The sequence below is a fragment of the Nelumbo lutea genome, chromosome 1 (assembly GCF_056320005.1).
Source record: "Nelumbo lutea isolate HS-2025 chromosome 1, American lotus-T2T, whole genome shotgun sequence".
NCBI lineage: Eukaryota > Viridiplantae > Streptophyta > Magnoliopsida > Proteales > Nelumbonaceae > Nelumbo > Nelumbo lutea.
The window spans coordinates 116132942-116155135 of NC_142684.1; the positions used below are offsets into that span (position 1 = coordinate 116132942).

The following is a 22194-nucleotide window of genomic DNA, read 5'->3' on the forward strand; positions in this document are numbered from 1 at the left end:
GGGCTGGAGGTGGTAGGGTCAGGGTATCGTTCATTTCAGTCAGTAGTAGATCAGGCCCAAGTCGTCAAACAGGATTTCTTCCCCACTACTCTCTATTATCTGCCCACTACTCTCTAAGTCTCTATTATCGGCCATGAATTGCAGTCACACATCTCTATTATGAATTGTGAGATGTGCAGTGGCAATTCAGGCGGATAGAGTGTAATTAGGAAAAGTGAATAGAAAATTTGGATTCCAGGATCGGCCAATTATAGGCCTAAACATCAAACTTGGCCCACTAGTGTAAAATGTGTTAAGTTTTAGCGCAGTAATAGTGGTTGGTCGTAATGAACCGTTTTGGCCAAACATATTGCTCAGTCAAAGGAGCTGCTCTGCTCTGATCTTTTTTTTTTTTTTTTTTTCTATTTAACCATTATTAATGGCAATTCTGAGACCACGTGGCAATAGAAAGTTGAAGGCTAATAAGTAAAGGTCAAGCAAAGTTGTACCTTGATGGTATTTGATTTCATTATCGTTTATTTAAAGATGTCAGTTCCATGTAACATACTTATATTTTCAATAGAGTTTGACACTTTGTTTGGTTAACCCATTTATCAAATAAACATTTATTTTCATTTGTATAAAAAACCATTTATTTGGAGGATGCTTTTTTAATGTTTTCTCTAATATTGAGGTATTTTTCACTATTTAGCTTATGTGGCAATTAATGACATCTAATTGTTAAAAAACAAAAAATACAAATTTCATCTGTTTTTTTAAGATAAATGCCATATAAAACATTTATTAAATAAATTCTAATAAAATTAAACAACCCTTAAGAAGGAGTATAAATACAAATATGTATAGTACAAATACATACAAAATAATATAAAATACAAGGTTTTGCACTCTACATATTTGTATTTATACTCTTTCCAAGGCTTAGTTTGAAAAGAATACAAATAAAATTTTATAAAGTACAAAATCTTATATTTTATATTATTTTGCACTGTTTTCAAAACCAGACCGGATCGGAAAAACCGGGAATCGGTCACCTAACCGGTTTTGTTTTCCTCCAAAACCGTTTTTTTCCTCAAAACAGTTGATTTTGGTCAACAAACCGCTGAATCAGCCGGTTAATCGTTTGAACAGTTTTGACCATTTTCCAATTTTTTAATTTTCTTTTAATTTTTTTATTTTTTTGTCAGAACGAACTGGCCATTCAGGTCAAACGTCAAACTATTCGAACCGATAATCAGACCCTAACCAGTTCAATCACCGGTTCGTTTTTAAAAACCATATTATTTTGTATGTATTTAAATGAGCCTTAAATCCATTGATGCACCAGCCCGTTTGGCAATGAATGCAATGCAAGTCAGAATGAACGCTTCTCTTGCATGAAAAATAGCAGATACCATTAATAATATTTGTTTTCATTGATTGAATACATATTAATTGGTCGACTGCTATTTTCTTCAGCTCGACTATTCTGGCTGGCCACCAGCAGTCCGGCACCGTGGTCTACACACTACATTGGTTACACTGATTTACAAGTTACAACCTCAACTCCTCCTCACCTACCCTGAACAACAGTACCAACATGTTTCTCAGTTTATATAATATATGAGATAACACTTCACCCACTTGTCTACGGCCACTTCTGACTTCTGAGTTAATTAACAAACAACGGCACAAATTAAACTCCTTTCAAGAAAAATAAATTGTTTATTTTTTTCCTCTTGCATTTGTTTCCACGTGCGAACCTATTCTGAAATTCGAATTACTTTTTCTATAGTCAATTTACCTATAAACCCGATTAAGAGCAAGTGTGCAATGTCTATCTCCTTCACCACCTGGAACTGGCCTATTGGATTTAAACAGTAGCACACATTTGTTGCTTTGTGAATTGTGATAGACGTTGCCCCACGCAAACGCAGCCACGCCACTCAAGTTATATTTCTCACCTCAACTTAACTAACTGGGATTTTTTACTCACAGGTGTCTCACACCAACCTTACAGCTATATCGGAACATTTCCTTATAAATAATAAATACAAGTAGGAGTGATGTTTCAATATGCAGCCATAATATGTTGTGAGGTGGATATGAGGCGCGCTGTGTTAGTAGCAGATCTGGATTCCAACTTAACAACCAAACCCTACTTGCCCAACAAAACAAGTTTATTCATTTTATTAAATTTTAAAAAAGAAAAAAAAAAACCAATCCTGAAGCAACCGTTGACTCAGCTTCTCTCCCTTCAAGCTGGCCGGCTTCAAGTTTCCATTCCATATGGGGATGCATGAAAAGATCCTTCTAGGCTTCGTGCACGGATTCATACTACTTTAATCCAACGGTCGTGGACTCCGCGATCTACGTAGTACGTACTACGCGTTTTGGGATTTTATATGTGATTGCTTTGGCCTTGCCCGTAGGCCGTAGTCCTGCCTTCGCTTTATTTAGTACCTTGGTGGGTCCACTGTCATCGGAGAGAGTGGTACCATGTCTTGCTGATAACACCCTAGGATTGGGATTGATCACAATCATCCCAGTCCCTGATGAATCATTATCAATGGTTAAGATTTTATTCGCTCTGCTCTACCACCATCGTACCACCAGAAACAACGCTTATGCTCACCCACTATTTTTTGTTCTGTTCCTTCAACTTTTACTTTACGTTTTTTTTAATTATAATTTACTTTTTTAACTATATATTTGTCAAATCTTTTGTCCACTCTTGCCCCTTTTTTCGATTATTCCTCGTATAAGTGTTAATTTTCCGATCCAACGGTTAGATTCTTTCCCGCGAGAACAGACGGTTGGTGTTTGTCTCCTTGGGGTCTTTATCAGGTCCATCTGGCTCGCCTTATCCAGTTCTGGCGGGAAAACCGGATTACGAGGGAAAAGAGCAGAAAAACCAGATATTTTACTTGATGGATTTTGGAGAAACTCAACCTGTGCCTGTGGGCCCGTGTCGGATAAAGAATTAATGCCACAACGAAGTCGAATAAAATCGGCTCCCCATCACAGATTGCAATTAAGACATATGATGCTAAGGGTACAAACGTCAATTTATTTATCTCATTTTTTATATAAGCAAACCTCTGAGGGCATTTTCGTCGGTTGATGACTTATAAGTTGATGTTCGTTTAAGCTTGGCAATTCTGTAAAATAGATAAGGGTATTTAAGGCAAATTCAAAACCACTAAGCATATTTAGTCAAACGGTCAAAACCATGTAATCACTCTCCCTAATATAAGCGCTAGCGGTCTTTGCAGTTTGCAACACGATTGAGCTCGGAGCGCAGTACTGAGGACACTTTGAGTCTTACGTGGCTCCATGTTATTGGATACAATCAGGTCGTCGGGATTCAGACCAGGTAAAAATGAAAGGAAAGAGAAAACAGAGTCACTCTCATTTCCCTTCTCTCTCTTTCTAGCTCCCCACGCTGCTTCCCTTCTCCTGTCTGTCTGTGTTTTTGTTGCTCTCCGAGTTTCCCCATTTTCTCCCTGTTTTCTAATTTTTTATTCTTGAAAAATTCGATTACGGGTTCTTCAGTTCATGATCTATTGATTACATGCAAATTAGAGTTCTGATTGCCGATTTTTATCCGGTTTCATTCATCGAAAATTCGACGACACTGGAAATGCTCGAACCAGTTGAGAGTTCCGTTAATGGAGGATTTTCACAGTTGCAGAGCTGTGGAGATAGTAGTGAAGAAGAGCTCTCTGTTCTTCCACGTCACACCAAGGTCATTGTCACTGGTAACAATCGTACCAAGTCGGTGCTCGTCGGACTCCAAGGCGTGGTCAAGAAAGCCGTTGGGCTAGGCGGGTGGCATTGGCTGGTAACCTCTTTCATAAAATTTGGTTACTTCTATTATGAATTGTGGTCACCTGGGGAAATGAGTTTTAGATTAAGATTGATATAGTTTGTCAGAGAATTTTAGGGGTTTTCGGTTGAGAGATTTGATTCGATGGCTTTTATGCAATGTGGGTTAATTGGATTTAATTCGGTCTGGTTCTTTACTCTGGTATTAGTTCGTTCTTTATTTAGCCATTTATTTCGATTTGATGCTTGTTTTTCCTCTCCTTTTTTCTTTAGCTATTTCACTTTCACCCTGATTTTGTTTTCTTGCTAGCTGTCCCATTCTTGTGGTCTAAATTTTGATAGATTTGCAGAATTTTGTTTCTCATGTTAAACTTGTCCTTTTTTTCCTGATTGCGTGAATTTCATTTTCTTTTTAGTATATAGGTTTTGTTGGATTTTTTTTTTTTTTTTATATGGATTTGGTTGAATGTGAGTTCTTCTATGTGGATCTGGGGTTCTTATGGGTTTCTTATAATGTGATATAATCGAGAGAGAATTTGATCGTAGTTTAAGAATATCTGCTTTACCTTTCTTGTTTCCTTGTTTTTGAGTAGTTGGTGATTTGGACTAAATTTCTTCTGAAACGGTGCTTCAAAGTCTGTGAATGATTTTATTTACTCTCTTATTAATTCTTTATTTTCTTCCAATTGTCTGTATTGGGGAGAGGTGGAACGGTACCTGTGGCTGCATGGACTTGTGTTCCTTCTTTTTGAAACTTTTAGGGTTTTGCCTTCTGATTACTGAATTTTCTTTTGCAGCATCTGTGGATGCATGGAGTTTCTGATTAGATATCGGTGGTCTTTTTTTCTTGTATATTTTGTTTTCACTGGAAAAAGTTTCAGAAACATTGAATGACTAGTAGGGTTCTGATTGCCTAATGGGTCTGTGCTTTTATTTCTGGATCTTGGACTTGTTATTGAATGAATATATGGAAATAACCATTGGGAATTTTGATTTCGTTGGTAAAATACGGAAATGTAGGATGATTGTGGGTTTGAGATTGAATAATTGTGTCTCTGCTTTTATTTCTGGATTTTGATGAGGCCACTTTCTAGTGTTTTCTTCTTTGTTGAATATTTAAAATTTCTTTTTTATTTTGGGTGAGGTAGCTTGCATGTGTTTTCTTCATCTAACTTGTATTTTTTCCGAATTTGTTGCCACTGACTGCCCTTTAGAACTTGTGTTTGTTAACTTTGTTTCATGGGTTATGAGAACTTCACTGGTTCTGTATTTCCAAGAATGCTCTATTGATTTTGCTTATTGAAAAAGAAATTTGGAAATTTTCCTTTTAGCTGATTGGACTTGAGTTGGTCTTTATGATTCTACTACTTGTGTCTTTGTGGTTTTATCTGCATCATTGCAGCTCCTTGTGGTTATTGACATGCGGTTTGGTGAATGTGCTGCAATTTATGAGGGAAGTTTATGCTTTTTATTAATTTCAATTAACTATGTGGGTATAAAAGGATTCTCCTCAAAAAAGTTTTGATAAAATTATAGCTTGCTTACTTGCAGTCTCTCTCTCCCCCTCCCCCCAGATGAGAAGCTTAATTCACTGTAATTTATCTTCCTTTGCCTTTTTCTTCACTTGCTTTTTTGTGTTAGTTGTGATGAGGTTTGTTGTAGTCTGACAGTTTTTAAAATCCATTTAGCTTGTGATTTTTGGTGCTTGGACTCCTGGACTTGTTCTTCATCTGTTCCAATTGTGCAAACTGCAGGTTCTTACAAATGGCATAGAGGTGAAGCTACAGAGGAATGCCCTTAGTGTGATTGAACCTCCAACCGGTAACGAGGAGGATGATGACCTCGAGTGTGAAAACATGCAGTGGAATGGTTCAGAATTGGGTGAGTTTGATTACTTTTGTCCTTTCTCTGATGGGGACCCTGCAACATATGTTTTTCAATGGCCTTAAAGGCAGCTAAAAGAACTCGCTCCCCTCATTATTTTGGGGATCACCATGTGCTATGTCCGGCATGTAACTTTCTTTAGAGAAAAGTAGCTGTCTTTGTTACTTAGGATCCAATTTTTCTTGTACATATTTGATCCTTTTACTGTTGCAAAAATCCTGTTTTGATTTGCCATTATCCTTCACAATGCCCTTCTGCACCTTTTATTTATTTTTCCTATTTTCTTTAATGGGTTGCAGCATCTGATGACACCCAAAAGTCCCACAGACCTAGGCATCGTTCACATAAATCAGTAGGGTCATCTCACAAGACCATGAGTCGGTCTCTTTCTTGCGATTCACAGTTGAAAGGATCTGTTTCACCTGCTCGAAGTGCCACGGTAAATGACTTTGCATTCTTAAAAGTGTGCTTCTACTTATTTTTCACCATGAATCCATCTTCAGTTTGCAAATGAACGTTTTGTTATCTGTTTTCTTAAGTTTTTATTATGTTTTCTGCAGAAGGTTGACCTAAGCAAACTAGAAATGACTGCTCTATGGAGATATTGGCGACACTTCAACCTTGTAAGTTTTTTGTTTTTTTGCCAATGTGTCTACATGCATTTCATTTTGTTTTCTGTGGAAAATTGCCAATGTGTGTATACTGTATACTATGGGTAAATTAAATATTTGAATGAATGGTTGTGCATTTTAATTATTGGTTATTGGTTATTGCTTATTGGTGATTGTTTCTGTTGAATGATGCTTATTCTTTTTCTGTTCCAGGTAGATGCCATCCCGAACCCTTCAAAAGAGCAGCTGATTGATGTTGTTCAAAGGCATTTCATGGCGCAGGTACTCATGTGAAATCTGAATGTTTGTTCTTCTAAGAAGAGTATGCACAGGTTAATAGAAAAATGAAAGGGAGGTACTTATCTGAAGGAGCAAAGCCTTGTTTTATTATTATTCTTCAAGAAAAGGAGGAGAAAAATCATAACTAAACTAGTCAATGTGGAATCTCACCTTTTTATATCCCTAATTCATGTGAAACTAAAATGCTTCCATTTGTTTGTGCAGCAACTGGATGAGTTGCAGGTCATTGTGGGGTTCGTGCAGGCTGCAAAGAGACTGAAGACGATGTGCAGCTGACCTTGAGAGAGAAGCATCACATTTGGTTATCGGCACTAACAGATACCGGTACTCGTATGGTTCTCTTCCCTCGGATTGTAGTAATTTTCTGTAACATATGTATCCTTTTTCAGCTTGTTTCTTGTTTGCAATTTGGGTAACTGGGTTATCGAAGTTAAAATAGTCCTAATTATATGTAGATATATATATATATATATATATCATAAACTGTTAGGTGACTTTGAGGAAGTCCTCATAGCTAAGTATCAGAGTATGTCTGCCTTAAGTGTATCACTGACTGTTTGGGGGAAGTGAGTTTTTCTAATGTATATTCTTAGTTGTCGCACATATCCATCCCTTTTTTCCTCGCCCATTGCTCACTGGCAATACCTTTTTCAGTGACTGACCGAAAGAAATCAATTAATTGAATTGCAGCGATTATCTGATTTAGAATTTTAAATTGAATTCTTTGAAATCTGGGGTTTAGGGTATTGGAATTATCTTTTACCTTGCAATCTTGTCATGTGATATGCCAAACTACGGTAATTGAGCATTCAATACTGAATTGAGCCATGCAACTACAGCCGTAACATTGGATGTTGAGTGCTTGCTTAAAGATTTTATGCTTCCAATTTCTAAGTTGGGATTAAGTGTTATAGCTGTGGGTTGATCCTTCACCCAAATTAATGTGATAGATTTGGGTTGGGTGATGCAATGGAACCAACCGATCAAAGGGTACGATAATAAATCAGTTTAAGCTTTAGTATAAATAATCGAGGTCCCTTGCCACAAATTTACGATAGGTAACGCAACAAAGGGTTTTCGACTTTTCGTCTCAAATTTCAGAGGAGACGACTCACATTGGAGCCAATTGTTCCTTTGCCGCACCCGCAACCGCTACAAGCGGCATTCGCTTTAAGATGTTCGTTCTAAGGTTTAAAATATCGATATGTCCGATACTTTGGTGGGGGCTACCGGTGTATTGGGCGATATCAATAGTGTTTTTAACCCTTTTTCTTTATTTTTTTTTAAACTGGATCGAGGGGGTCATTTTAAGGCTCTTCCACCTCTGAACTGGTCCAAACCCTGATACACCTCTTGTAGGGGCATATCAGAAAGTCATCAGCATGATATGTATCGGCCGATATTTATTGATACTTTAAACCTTGGTTCGATACATATCGGTTCGTTCCTCTCCTTTCTCTCAAATTACTTTTAGGGGGCAGTTGATATTGCTTTTCAAAGGTTCAGTATTTGAAAAACTTGCTTTGCAGACATTAGAGCCCTTTGGTGTTATTTCTGAAAATGGGTTTGAATCTCATTTTCAGATCTGAATTTTAAAGCTCATGGGCCAGCTCTTAACACACTCAGACGGGTTTCAGAGCAAACTTAAATTCAAAAATACCCCCCAAGAAACATGAAAATGACTTGATTTTGCCCCTGCTAACCTTAAAACCTAACATTTTCCTCCATTTGTGTTTTCTCTCTAGAAGAGCATCCTTAGATCACCTCTTGTCTCATTTGAAGATTGCCGCTCGTCTCAATTGAAATTCACTGTTCATCTCGTCAAAGGTATCATCCTCCTCTTCTTTAAATGGTTGTTCATAGGGTTCATAAATTCTTTTTCAAACGACTCTTTATGTTTAACAAATGCTGGTTTACAGTTGTTCTAATCTTTATGTTTATTTTGATTTTGATTCTAATCTTTATGTTTACAGTTCTTCAAACGGTTCTTTATGTTTATTTTGATTTTGATTCTAATCTTTATGTTTACAGTTTTTCAAACGGTTCTTTATGTTTATTTTGATTTTGATTTGTTTAATTATAGTTGTTATAATCTCCAAACCATTGACGAATTTAGTTATCATTTTTTTTCAATTGTATGTTTCTGATTTTTTCATTCATCATAACTCACACCATGAACTCTAAGCTCAACCTAACTACAAACCACTTTTTCATTTGAAATCCATCTTATCTGTTACTTTTAGGAGTAAAATGCATATGCATATTGTTCTAAAAAAATCCCATGGGAATAATCCGTCCTATGAGATGAGCTATCTTGGTTTTGAAAACCATATTACAGTATAATTCTAATTGTTATCCCAATACCAATTTAAATGAATTATCAAACCACTAACTTATTGATTTAAGGCGAGTGATTATTGGACTACAGAAATCCAAGACAACCACTCATTGGATAGTCCTGGAACTCCTGGATTGAGGAGCTATCTTTGTTTCTAATTAATAGCTAGGACCAAGTAGATTACAATAGAGCAAACTTGGGGTTGGAAATATCATACATTCTCAAAAGAATGACAGGTTAGGAGAAAACACCTTGGAGTAGAATCTTCAATGTGTCATAGGAAGACAAAGAGATTTATACTAATGTGTAAGGGAGGATAAGAAGATGGAATATTTACCTGTAGAGTTTATCCTTATGACTGGCAAAACAGGTCCAAATGGTTCCTCCCATGCAATTCTCATATCAGGTCGAACATGATCTAACAAGAGAGGCCAGAATAGATTTCCTTCTCTCCTGTACTCTTGGCAAAATGTTGATCCTTTATGCTTGGCATCCGTTACAATTGGTGTGATATCACAGTCATCCTCTAGTGGTTCAACAATCAACTTTACTACTTTGGCCTTAATTTTTTCAACAAGAGCACCAGCTACAGACTTTATTATTTTTTATTCATATTATTTTAAATTTCATAAATTATTTGATATGAAATAGTGCAAATTGAACTCAAAATTATTAAATAGTCTGTTTTGGGGGTAAAATAGTAAAATCAGGGAACTTCAAATGTTAAATGGTTGATCCAACACAACCAATCTTATCTATTCATTCAAAGCATCTAAAAAGTAGGAAAGCATCATAGCTCTTTTTCGATTTCAGACACTTTTAATATCTTTTTAACTTTTCAAATTTTAGATTTATCAAACACCACCTTAGTATGTGCTGCAAGAGTTCAAGTGGATATTCCTTTTGGTGTGCAGTGAAAGAAGCAGAACTATGCTGACTGTTAATGGATCAGATGCAGCTATATTTGTTGGGGATTTTGGGGCATTGTAGATAAAATATGGTTTTGTATGTCTTTTGATATTAGTAGGGATTGTAATAGAGCTACTCATTAAGTAGCTCTAACTAAGCCTCTAATGGTGAAAATCTTTCACCAAGAAAAAAAAAAACTTCGACCAAGATTGAGTTTTGCTAAGTTTCCTGTTACACCCTAATCAAAACCAATGCACTTTTTTATTTTTTTGATATGAAAGAAAATATGCTACACAAGAAGGGGGGAAGTACGACCCCAGAAGTCACTTAAACAAATAAAATAAAGGTCTCTAGGAAGATTACAAAGTTAAAAGAAAAAACAGAATGAGAAGAAGACATCATCTTGTGAGTGAGCCAATTCGTTGCCTGGTTTGCCTCTCTAAACATGTGCTTGTATTGTACACCTCTCTCCAGCAGCTCTTTCATCTTCAAGCAACCTAAGATGATGTTCCTAAAATTCCATGAGGGAGAAATCTGCCCTTTTAAACAACCAATAACAATCTTCGAGTCCCCCTCAATCGTAATTGAGCGGTCATTAAAGTTAAGGGCCAGATTGTGAGCTTCCCATTAAACATTTTCCTATTTCTGTTCTTCCATATATGCCGTGGAATGAACACACACTTCTCCTTCAAAAACATATTCTCCGTACTATCCCTCTTGTGAATAGTAGTCTACCAATCAACCATTCAATTACTCTCCCTATTAGTACTTACAGGATTGACATCTGTGCAACCCCAAACTTGCTTAGCAATGGTGCAGTCCAAGAAAATATGCTTTACATCCTCCCTACCTCCACACCAAACACAGTCCTCAACAATATTCACACCCCTCTTACAAAGGTTGACCTTAGAGAGGAGCTTGTTGTTAAGCATAAGATACAAGAAAACTTATAACTTTGGGGGGCAACTAACATTCCACACTGTTGAGACCCAGTTCAAAGGAGTCTCATTAAGAGAATTACTGCTACCTAACAACTCATAAGCCAATCTCATGGTAAAGGAACCACTTGGAGTTAACCCCCAAACCAATCTATCTTGTACACCGTCCCACAGAATGTAGACAGCTTTAATTTTGTTCCAGATGTTCAATGGGACTAAATTACGAATGTTTTCCTCCATCCAAACCCCTCTCTCCTTATCAATATAATCACTTACAAAATCTTCTTTGTTGATAATCCCAGAGTTAGAGAGATACCCCAATAGGGGACCAACCTCCACCTAATTATCTGTTCAGAATTTAATTGAGTTACCATTATCAAGATCCCGTCTGAGACCCCTTTTCGGAAGATCTCTAGCACAAAGAACTCCTCTCCAAGCCCACAAGATTCCTTTCCTTTTCTTATTCTCCCACCGACTTTCCTTCCTTAAATATTTTCCTTTAACCACTTTAACTCAGATATTATCTTCTTTATTAAGAATTTTCCATCCAAGCTTGGCCAAGTTAACTTCATTTGTCCACTTGAGATTCTTCACCCCTAAACCACCCTTACCTCGTTGAGTACCCTTACCTCGTTGAGTAACTAATTGACTTACTGGATTCTTTGGCATGGGAAGACAAAATATGAAAAAAAATAGAAATGTCTCCGAGGAAAATAATCACAGACAACTCCATGTTGCAAACTATGTACCCTAAAAGCCTCTAATTCTGCTAGTGTCAAAATGATCTCCAATCCTTCTCTTAGTTTGAGCTCATAGAATACTAAGTGCTGGTTAGGAATGAAACCAAGTAACTTGATTAGCAATTATAAGATATGTAGCCATTTGGCAGTAGACAGTTCCTCAAGATGCCTAACCTTCATCCAATCTGCACAAAACACCCTGGTGGAGTTCAGTAACTGAACATGTGTCACCGTTGTGTTTGTGAAACAAGCTTTATTTCTAGCGTCCCAGATTATTCACAAAATCGTGGAAAGACATCAAAACATGCATCTGATTAGCATCCTTTAGACGCAAATCCATAATGTAACTACGGATCCACTCTGAAACAATGGAATGTGAAATATGATCTGTACGTCCTCAAAAAAAGTTGTGAGAGCCAAACCAAACTGCTTGTGAAATATGACAATATGCCAGAAAAAGGTGTTCTGGGGATTCAACCGCAAAACAATTACCAAATGGACACATATTGTCAGGTTCACAAAGAAACAGTTAATTTCTTGTCTTGAGAGTTGCGCCCCCTTACAAGAGCTTCCATAAGAAAAGGTGCACACGAGGATACGACCGAAGAAACAGTTAATTAACGTCGCTTGTCCAGCCAGAGAAAGGGAGAGCCTTCCAAGTTCCAACCCTCTAAAGTCTAATCGACTCTTGACTCTATGCACAATAGAAGAGAGCAAAACCTTCTTACTTCTTGTGTGAAATACATTTCACATGCAGGAAACGTATCAACATGTTACATATGCGATGATGGATATTTTTACCGAGGAAAATCCCAGCAGACTTCCCGTAATTTACCTCCTGTCCCGAGCTCATCAACCCAAACAGTGTAATGCATCCTTAACAATGCTAAGTTCTGCTATCTTGGCTTTCCCAAATATCATCAAGTCATTGACAAATAGCATATGCATGGGATATAGGTGGTCAGACAGCCCATAGCCAATTTGATGCCAATGATTGTTGGAGGGAGATTCAAATTTTTAAGAATCTTTGTCTTTTCTCTTGTCCATTTGGGTCTAAGAGCACTCTAAAAGAAGAGTACTAGCTGGCCCAGTCAACACACAATAGTTTCGACATTCTTTTTCTCTGTTCTATCTGTGAAATCTGAGCATCATCTCTTTTGTGGTTTGCGGAGGTCTGGTAAGCAAGTGCACGCCTACTATAAGCCTGTGGGCTGTTTTATCTTAGCGACTAATTTGCGATCACCTGACTGCACCGTAGGGGGCAAATGCGGTTTTAAGGAGAGTGACCAAGTGGCACGACTTAGCCCTCATTCTCCCTGCAATTCCCAGTTCTGAGTTGCTGCAACAACATCACAGCACTGCAAGTTCGGTTTGAAAAGTGATTACCGATAAGTTCCATTATGCCTTTTTACTATTTTTACAACAATCTTAAAACCGTATTTATGGAACCTATCTCTGCTTATCCCTTTATGAGGAATCGGAATAGTTCCCGATTTCTCTAAGATTGAACCCTTCAATGGAACCAACTACAAGCGTTGGAGACAATGCTTGTTGCTTGCCTTAGAGCAATTAGGGGTAGATTTTTCCTTGACAAAACCGAATCTACTAAACATGGAGGAACCAACATGTTCTATTAATGTAGAACATTGGACTACTTGCCCAATGAATTGTACAATGTTTATTCTTCCTACAATTATGCCTATGAAATCTGGAATGCATTGGACACTAAGTATGCTCTAGAAAATGCTGGAAACAAGAAATATGTCATTGCTAACTTCCTACACTTAACTTTGAAAGAAGACATGGACGTGTCTGCCCAAATAGATGAGTTCCAGGTTCTTGTTTTGGAACTAGTAAAGGAAGGCATGGTACTGCCAGATGAATTCATTGCCAATTTTCTCATAGAGAAACTGTCACATACATGGAATGATTTCAAGACCAGTATGAAGCATAAGAGGAAAGACACTACTTTAGACCAAGTAGTGGTCCGAATTAAGACAGAAAAAAAGAACATAAATAAAGATGAGGACTAGTTTTCCAAAACCAATTTGGTGGAGGAAAAAACTGCAAAATTCAAAAAGAACTTGAATGTGAAAAATGATAAGAAATTCAAGAAGCAACACAAGAAACGAAATTGCAATGTATGTGGCAAATGCGAACATTACAAGAAAGATTGCCGGTACCGAAAGGACTCTGGAAAACCGAAAGTCAATTTGACTGAGGATGTTGTTGCAACCATGGTAACTAAGGTAAACTTAATTGATAAGCCAAAGGAGTGGGTACTGGATATTGGTGTTACCAAGCACATTTGTGGGGACCATAGTTCCTTCTATGAGTATACAACTCAGACTGAAGGAGAGCAAGTATTCATGGGAAACTCACAAACTTCGAAGATCATCGGCAAAGAAAATGTACTTCTAAAACTGACTTCAAGAAAAATTCTAATGTTGAATGATGTGTTGCATCTGCTAGAGATCCAACTGAACTTGGTATTGGGAGCACTCCTTAGAAAAGTAGGACTGGAACTCGCATTTGAAGCAGACAAGACTGTGTTGATTAAAAATAATGTATTTACTGGAAAATTATACAATGCAAGAGGATTGTTTGTACTGAATATTTTTTATATTATTATGAATAAAACTGCTTATTCTTCTGCTTATATTGTTGAATCTTTTGATATTTGGCATTCTAAACTAGGACATCGTAGTGCTCCTTATTTAAAATGATTATGTAAATTAGGAGTTTTGAGTATTCCTATTAATTTTATAAATGAAAAATGCCATGTATGTGTAAAAACAAAATTTACTAAGAAACCTCATAAAAGTGTACAAAGAGAAACTTAATTGCTACAACTTATACACAATGATCTAGGAAACCTTAAATGTCATGAAGCTAGAGGAAGAAAAGATACTATATAACCTTTATAGATGACTTCTCTAGATGGCCAAAAGTAGTTCTACTTAGATCAAAAGATGAGGCTGATCAAGATTTCATAAACTACAAAACTAAAGTAAAAAATTAGTTAAGAAAGAAAATAAAAAGACTTAGAACAGATAGAGTAACTGAATATGATGGACAAACCATTAGAAAATTCTTTGAAAAAAATGGAATCATACATGAAACCACAACTCCCTATCAACTTGAATGTAATGGAGTTGTAAAAAGACTGAACAGAACATTAAAGGAAATGATGAATGCAGTGCTAATTAGTTCAAGTGCACCTCTAAATTTGTGGGGGGAAGCAATCCTAATGGTTTGTTACCTATATAATAGAATACCACCCAAGAAGAAAGGACAAATGCCCTTTGAACTTTGGCATAATAGAAAACCTAGCTTGAACTATCTAAAAGTTTGGGGGCTGCCTAGCAAATGTTGGAATACCTAAAACTAAAAGAAAGAAGTTAGAACCGAAAAACTGTGACTGTGTGTTCATTGGATATGTACAAAACAATGCAACTTATTGGTTCTTTATAATTAAAACAATTGATAATGTTGTAAAAAATAACACAATAATAGAGTCCCAAGATACAGAGTTCTTTGAGCACATCTTAGAGAAAAGAAACAATAAATAAGGAACTTTCCCAACACCAAATTAGAAATGAAGAACAAGTAGGTGCTCAAGGAGTTAGTACATCACTTAGGCAAGAACTAGACTTAAGGAGAAGTAAAAGACAAAGAAGAGAAGCAAACTTGGGTGACGGAGTGTTCACATTTTTTGTGGACAAGGACCCAGTAACCTATTAGGAAATATAACTTCACCTAATGCAGTATTTTGGAAAGAAGCCATAAAAAGTGAAATAGACTCTTTAGTCATTAATCACATTTGGGAACTTGTAGATCTCTCACTTGGAACTAAAGCATTAGATTGTAAGTGGATTTTTAAGAAAAAATTAAAATTAGATGGCACAATAGATAAATTCAAAGCCAGATTAGTTGTTAGGGGTTTAGACAAAAGAAAGATGTAGACTTCTTTTACACCTACTCCCCGGTTGCAAGATTAACAACAATGAGGGTTTTGTTTGCTATAACATCCATTTACAAATTGGTAGTTCATCAAATGGATGTGAAAATGGCTTTCTTAAATGGAGAATTAGAAGAAGAAATTTACATTAGGAAACCTGAAAGCTTCATAATGCCAGGACAAGAAAATAAAGTATGTAAATTAATTAAGTCTCTGTATGACTTAAAACAAGCTTCCAAACAATGGCATGAAAAATTTGATAATGTGTTAGTAAATAATAGATATAGAGAAATGATTCTGATAGATGTATCTATAGCAAATTTGAAAATAATAAATGAGTCATGATTTGTCTATAAGTTGATGATATGCTAATAATGAGAACAAGTCTAGAGGTAGTAAAAGAAATAAAACAATTTCTAATGTCCAAATTTGATACCAAAGACATAGGTGAGGCTGATATAATCTTGGGGATTAAAATCCATAAAGAACAAAGAAACTTTATTCTCTCCTAATCACATTATGTAAAAAGTATCCTTAGGAAATTTGAACACTATGATTGTAAACTGGTTATATGCAAGTATAATTGGATCTGTATCTTACTTAATGAACTGTACAAGATCGGACATAGCTATAGCTATGGGAAAATTAAGTCAACATACTCATAATCCTAGAAGTGAACATTTGGATGCTCTAATAAGATTATTAAAATATTTAAAAGGAACCATAAATTTTGATTTACGGTACTCAGGTTTTCCTTCTATTTTAGAGGGCTTTACTAATGCGAATTGGATTTCAGATTCAAAGGATAATACTTCCACCAGTGGATATGTACTTACTCTAGGTGGATGAGTAGTATCGTGGAAATCGGTAAAGCATTCATGCAATACAAGTTCAACAATGGAGATGAATTCATTGTACTAGAATTGGCGGGGTCCAATGCAGAATGGATAAGGAACTTGCTGACAGATATACCACTTTGGCCGCGGCCGTTTTTGTCCATATCTCTCCATTGTGATAGCTAAGAAACAATAGCTAGAGCCAAGAACTAGACGTACAACGGTAAAAGAAGGCATATCCGCTTAAGGCATAACCTGATGAGACAATACCTCAACAAAGGTACAATCGCTCTAGATTTTGTAAGGTCTGAAAAGAACCTTGCAGATTCGTTAACCAAACCACAAATTTTTAAGGTGGTTTATGAGGCATTGGTAGGAATGGGGCTGAAGCCCGTTACGAAGTCATTAGTGATGGACACCCAACCTATGTGAAAGGAGATCCATGGAATTAGGTTGAATGGGTAAAAACGAGTTGCTAGATGACTTGGGAAAGCACTATCAATTTGTATCTCATTTCAGATGCCGAGGTAAGATAGTGCTCACTATAGTTTGAGGATGTTGAGCATGTGACTCTTAATCAATTAAGAATGGTGTGTGCAGTGCACGCTAATAACTGACCTAAGTGAGTGTGAAGTGTGACCACTTCTAAGAGAGATTTAGGGCTGACTCTCTAAAACACTCATGATTCCAAGAGGGGAACAAGGCCAAAATGTTCTAAAACAAAAGAACCACTAAAGAACTGGTGACTTGAGTTGATTGGCCGGTTAGGTAGTTATGATAAGGAGGAAAGGTTGAAGGAATCTGACTCTACCCGTACTCTGTAACATAGTCTGTCATACCTAAGTATTGATTGAAATCCAAAAGACATCACCATGAATACTGTTCTCACTGCGATACTTAGATTGTTCGATCTTCTTGTAATTTTGAATCTTGTGGGGACTATTGGAGGGAGATTCAAAATTTCAAGAATCTCTCTCCTCCATCTTGTTTTTTGACTTTTCCTCTTCCCACCCTTGAGTGCATGGGAAGACTCATTGTCCCACATTGCTTGGGAAAGGAGTGGAAGTTGAGGATATTTGTAGTTTTGCTCTCTCTATGGGTAGGGATCCATAGGAGGAGAGCACTATAGATATTCCATTAATGTGAAGGCAGGGGAGGTTGGGGGTGCTTTTCACATGTGCATGCCGAGCCGAGCCGAGCCAGGCCAGGACGGATCAAGTCGGGTTGGGGCGTGGGCGAGGGCGCAGGTGCGTGTACGTGTACGCGCATTACACCGAATCATTTTTTCTTTTTATCAGATTTGAATTTCAAACTTAATATTTTGTTTGTTCGAATTTTTGAATTTATTTTTAAATAAAAAATGTTTTTCTCCTGTTCATGTCTCTTCTTCCTCCTTGTGCATCTTCAAACAAGTGCACTGTTCTGAAGAGGCTCTTGTCTGAAAGGACACATTTGTGTCCATTCGGGTCTGAGAGCACTCTATAAGAAGAGTGTTGGCCGACCCGGTCAACACACAACAGTTTCAACATTCTTCTTCTCTATTTTGTCTGTGAAATTTGAGCATCATTTCTTTTGTGGTTCACGAAGGTCTGTTTAGTGAGTGCACGCCTATCATAAGCCTATGGGCTGTTTTATCTTGGCAACCAATTTACGATCATCCAGCTGCACCATAAAGGGCAAATACAGTTTTAAGGAAAATGACCAAATGCACGACTCAACCCTCATTCTTTCTGCAATTCCTAATTCCGAATTGTTACAACAATATCACAGTACTGCAAGTTCGGTTTGAAAAATGATTACCGATAAGTTTCATTCTGCCTTCTTACTATTTTTACAACAGTGATCACTCATGATCCTAAGATAATGAAAAACTTCTCCGTACATCTTTTGACGAGGTAAAAAGCTTGCTATCATGCAAATGAGCTCGTAAAAAGCCCCAGGCCCACATGGTACGTATGTCTGCACTTTTTTATCAATCATTTTGGCATGTAATTGCTAATGATATGCATGCATGGATTGTTGGTTTGTTTAATGGTGAATCTATAAATAGTGAAATTATGAAGACTACTATTTTAAATTCATCATGTGTATGGATGTCCTTGCTGTTTTACAAATTTGTTGACGAGAAGAAGCTTTCGTACATCATGCATTGCTTCCGGTACTGTTGATTGATGATTTAATAGGAGTGCTTTCGTTGAGGAAAACGAGTTTATTCTATTCGGTAATGTTTGAGTTTCATGTGTTTCATTTTAGGTTATAATGCAAAATAATTGCAAGTAAAGATATCAAAAAATCGATGGAAGAGATGTGAGATGGGACATCGACCTGATATTTGAAATTTGAGACATATCAATGAAATAAATACTATTGGAATCTAAGAGAAATTTAGAAAGATGTAAGAAAATGATAAACGATGTTGCAACGACGGTGATAATGAATATTGCGATAGCCGTTGGCGATGCTTCTTCTTAGGGAAAATAGTGCTGCAACAACGAATGATGAACATGGCAATAATCACATCCGCCGGTATTGCTTTCTTCTTCTTCTCCTAGAGGTGTAAAGCCGTGGGCGGCTCGCCCTAAAGGCGAGCCATGCCGTGCTTCCTTGGGCCGCCACGGGCTGTGCCGTCCTCCCCAGTGGAAATTTTGGGGGTTGGCCCGACACGGTCGATGGCCTAGGCTCAAACGGGCCCGTGCCATGCCTTGTCGGCATGCAGGCCTAGGCCAGGCCGTGCCGTGGGCTTGGACCATGCCAGGCTAGGCCATAGAGCGGGCCTTGGGCCTAGGCCGATCTGGGTTGCACTGTTTAACTTTCTTATGAACTTTAGGAATTAGGAACTATTTAAAAAATTAAGTGATGTTGTGCGATCTGACTGCTCCCTGCTAGAGGATGATCTGGCTTCCAGTCAGACGATGAGCTAGGTAAATCTGCAAAATGAGACGAGAACCCGGGGTGGCTAGCCCGGCGAAGTTGCTCCGATGCTTAAGTTAGTAAATTGTTTGCGAGCTGAAATAGCCTTTAAAATGTAGAGAGCTAGAGAGCTAGAGCAGAGAAATCACGTGTACCCTGTGCCCTCGGGGTTGGAGCCTTTATATAGCTGAGTACTCGCGGTTTTTGCGAATCGGTTCCGGGATCTTCATCACGATGGGATCCGTTTCCGCTTTCATTAGAGGATAATGCTACCAACTGATAAGACTTATCAATTCCTCCCGAACTGGGCGGGGAGGAGATAAGGTTTGCCGTTATGCGACGTGATCCCGTGAGGTTCGGGGTCTGTTGGAGAGATTTTCGGGGTCACCACGTAGTGGTCAGGGTCGGTTTCCCTGAGCTGATACTTTTTAGTTCCAAACTGGACAAGTGCCTTGGGACCGATGTGGCCTTGTCCCAAGGTGACTTAATGCCGAAGTGGTTGGGTGCCTGAACTCGACTGTTGCAAACTAGGCATGTCGGGCTGAGTTGTCATCTCTTGGTCAGGTCATGTCCACGTGCCCCCTTTTTACTAGGTCGAGCCAATCACCCTTCATCAATTGCCTCACACTCCCCGAGCCAAGGGTTCCAACCAGGTCGCGTCAGGTGTACGCGTAGATGTCACGTTGTTTATGGACTCTGCGGACGTAAAAAATGCGCTCAACCGATTTCGTCCTCGGGCATCGTGCAATTGGTTTTCATGAGATCCGTCGGATCGAGCAGGTCTCAGCCGTTGATCGCCTTGCAGTGAACTATAAATAGGGGGCTGAGGGACCCTTCTTCCTCACCATAAATCCTGTGATTGAGCTCTCCGGAGGTCGCATCGGAGTCGTTCAGCTCGCTACTTCCTTCTTTGTATTCTGAGGTCGTTCTCCTTTTGGCGAGTTCGTCTTTTCTTAGTTTGTTCTCCTTTCTTGTTCCTATTTTAACATGTCTAGTACTAGCATAGATAGGCTCCTTGGTGATTCTAGTGAGCTCGAGGGTGCCGAGGTGCAGTCCTCGGCTCCCGTTGGCGAGGTCAGCTCCTCGCTAGGTAGCTCCCCCCTTTGCCCCTTAGAGGAAACTTCCTTACCTAAAGTTGGACCATCTCGTCCTGAGGAGCCTGAAGCTCGAGATCCGAATGACTTCGGTCCTTCTACCATGACCTCGAATAGGCTGTTGTCTTTGGTAGCTCGTTACCGTCTCCCTGATAGCCTAGTTTTTAGCGTTCCTTTAGGTCAATACCCTTGGGCTCATGATCACCATGAGCTCGCGGTTTTTGAAGAGCAGCTCGTAATCGGGCTGCACTTCTCGCTCCATCCATTTATTATAGAAATAATCAAGTTTTTTGACTTCACCATCGACCAACTACACCTGAACTCTATCTGGACCATAGTAGGTACTATCTCCCTGTTCCACGAATACAACCGACCTTTGTCCTTAGACTTCTTTAGTTCGATCTGCTCAATCAAAAAGAACTCCGCTTGTCTATGCGGGGACGTCTGACAAAGTTACTACATCTCTCCTCGGCCTGGGTTTAAAATCCTATTCGGTAGACCGAACAAAGTACCGACCTAGAAGAGAAGATACTTTTTTGTTCGGAATCCTGAGGGATGGCCCTTCCTGACTCACTGGAGGGTGGCTATCAAAGATCCTAGAGTAAGTTTAGACATGGAGGCTAGGGTGGTTGTTAACTCCTAGAGGGACCTCGGCCTGGAGATGAGAGATTTCTTGGCCGAGGAGAAGCTTGTGCGAGCTAGGCTGAGCCCTCCTGGTAGGTCTTCACCTCGGTACTTATTTACCTTAAATTTTCTTTAGTTCGTGACTCCCCTTTCTTTTCCTCTTGCAGTATCCATGCCGGAGGTCGACATTGAGAACCTTCTCAAGAGTTTCCAAAGAGGGAAGAAGAGAAAGGCTTTAAAGAAGTCCCGCTAGGAGGCCGGTCCTTCTGCCCCTGTTCCATCCGAGGTCGCTGCGCAAGAGCCGACCTCTGCCGAGCTCCCAGAGGAGGAGGTCCATCCTCAGTCTCCCATTATGGACCTGGATGAAGACCAAGACAAAGGTGCTCTGCCTCATGAACAGGAGAGTACTCCCGCGCCCGAGCCCCAGCTCTCGAAGGAAAGTATAATGACCCCTCAGCTTGGGCTAATCAAGAGTAAGGATGTTGTTTTTCTTGCCGAGGTTGCGGAGTGGGCTGACTTGCCTACGAGTTAGCTCGGAGGCCGGGCTGCCAGCTATTGCATGGTGAGTATTCTTACTTTACACTTCGTTTCCTTGTCTGCTTTTTAAGTGTACTTACCTTTGCTTTCTTTGCTTAGGTGAACTCTGCCATTCACTCATTAATCTACCAGTCCGAGGTCTGCCTGAAGCAAGCTCAGCAAGCCGAAGGAGAAGGCACGGAAACTTTACCGCGAGTTGGACATAGCTTGGGGTGAGGTTCTTCTGGCTAAGAAGGGAGCTTAGAGCCAACAGGAGCTGATCTTGGCGCTGACCAAGGAGAAGGGGAAGCTTCAGCGTGAGAACGAGAATCTTGAAGCAATGATCTGAGAGCACACCCAAATCTTCGAGACAACCATTCAAGAGGTGCGAGCTGAAGAGAGGGAGCACGCCATTGAAAACTTCAAGGAGTCTATGGAGTTCCACAACCTCCAGGTCGAGTATGGATCGAGTCTTATCATTCCGGCTTCAAGTTGTGTAAATATCTGATGTGGCAGAACTTTCCCGAACTAGACCTCAGAGTCGTTTCTATGTCTGACCTTACTCCCGAGGTGGCGAAGGCGCTGAACGAAGAGCCCGGCTCCTCCGAAGAGGAAAGCGACGATGAAGTCCTAGAGGCGGGCCCATCAGGTCGAGAGGACGCGGAGGAGGATCATATGGAGACCGACTTGCCTGGCACTTCGAACGCATAATTTTTGCCTCTTCTC

At 38.9% G+C, this 22194-nt stretch overlaps 1 protein-coding gene and 1 long non-coding RNA gene across 4 annotated transcripts; both read left to right on the forward strand.

The window, feature by feature from the left end:
* Positions 1-3097: 3097 nt before the first annotated feature.
* Positions 3098-7205, forward strand: LOC148876971 (uncharacterized). Of its 3 annotated transcripts, XM_088979417.1 has the most exons (7): positions 3098-3355; positions 3636-3823; positions 5562-5688; positions 5991-6130; positions 6252-6314; positions 6516-6584; positions 6807-7205. In XM_088979417.1, exons 1-7 carry the CDS (start codon positions 3316-3318, stop codon positions 6876-6878), a joined length of 699 nt encoding a protein of 232 aa, XP_088835543.1. In that variant the 5' UTR covers positions 3098-3315; the 3' UTR covers positions 6879-7205. The 3 variants fall into 3 exon arrangements, with proteins under 3 accessions (XP_088835543.1, XP_088835535.1, XP_088835549.1); XM_088979409.1 differs by lacking the exon at positions 3098-3355 and having other exon boundaries at positions 3386-3823; XM_088979423.1 differs by lacking the exon at positions 3098-3355 and having other exon boundaries at positions 3819-4009.
* A 1086-nt stretch (positions 7206-8291) lies between these two features.
* LOC148876972 (uncharacterized) lies at positions 8292-10070 on the forward strand. The gene is made up of 2 exons (XR_016110249.1): positions 8292-8429; positions 9855-10070. It is a non-coding gene; the product is annotated as an uncharacterized LOC148876972 (long non-coding RNA).
* Positions 10071-22194: the final 12124 nt, after the last annotated feature.

Excerpts from the sequence above, each read along its gene's own strand:
- LOC148876971 (XM_088979409.1), top strand. The coding sequence starts at position 3,554 with ATGCAAATTAGAGTTCTGATTGCCGATTTTTATCCGGTTTCATTCATC. Across the intron at positions 5,689-5,990 it reads GTGGAATGGTTCAGAATTGG|CATCTGATGACACCCAAAAG; the intron begins GTGAGTTTGATT and ends AATGGGTTGCAG. Across the intron at positions 6,131-6,251 it reads CACCTGCTCGAAGTGCCACG|AAGGTTGACCTAAGCAAACT; the intron begins GTAAATGACTTT and ends TGTTTTCTGCAG.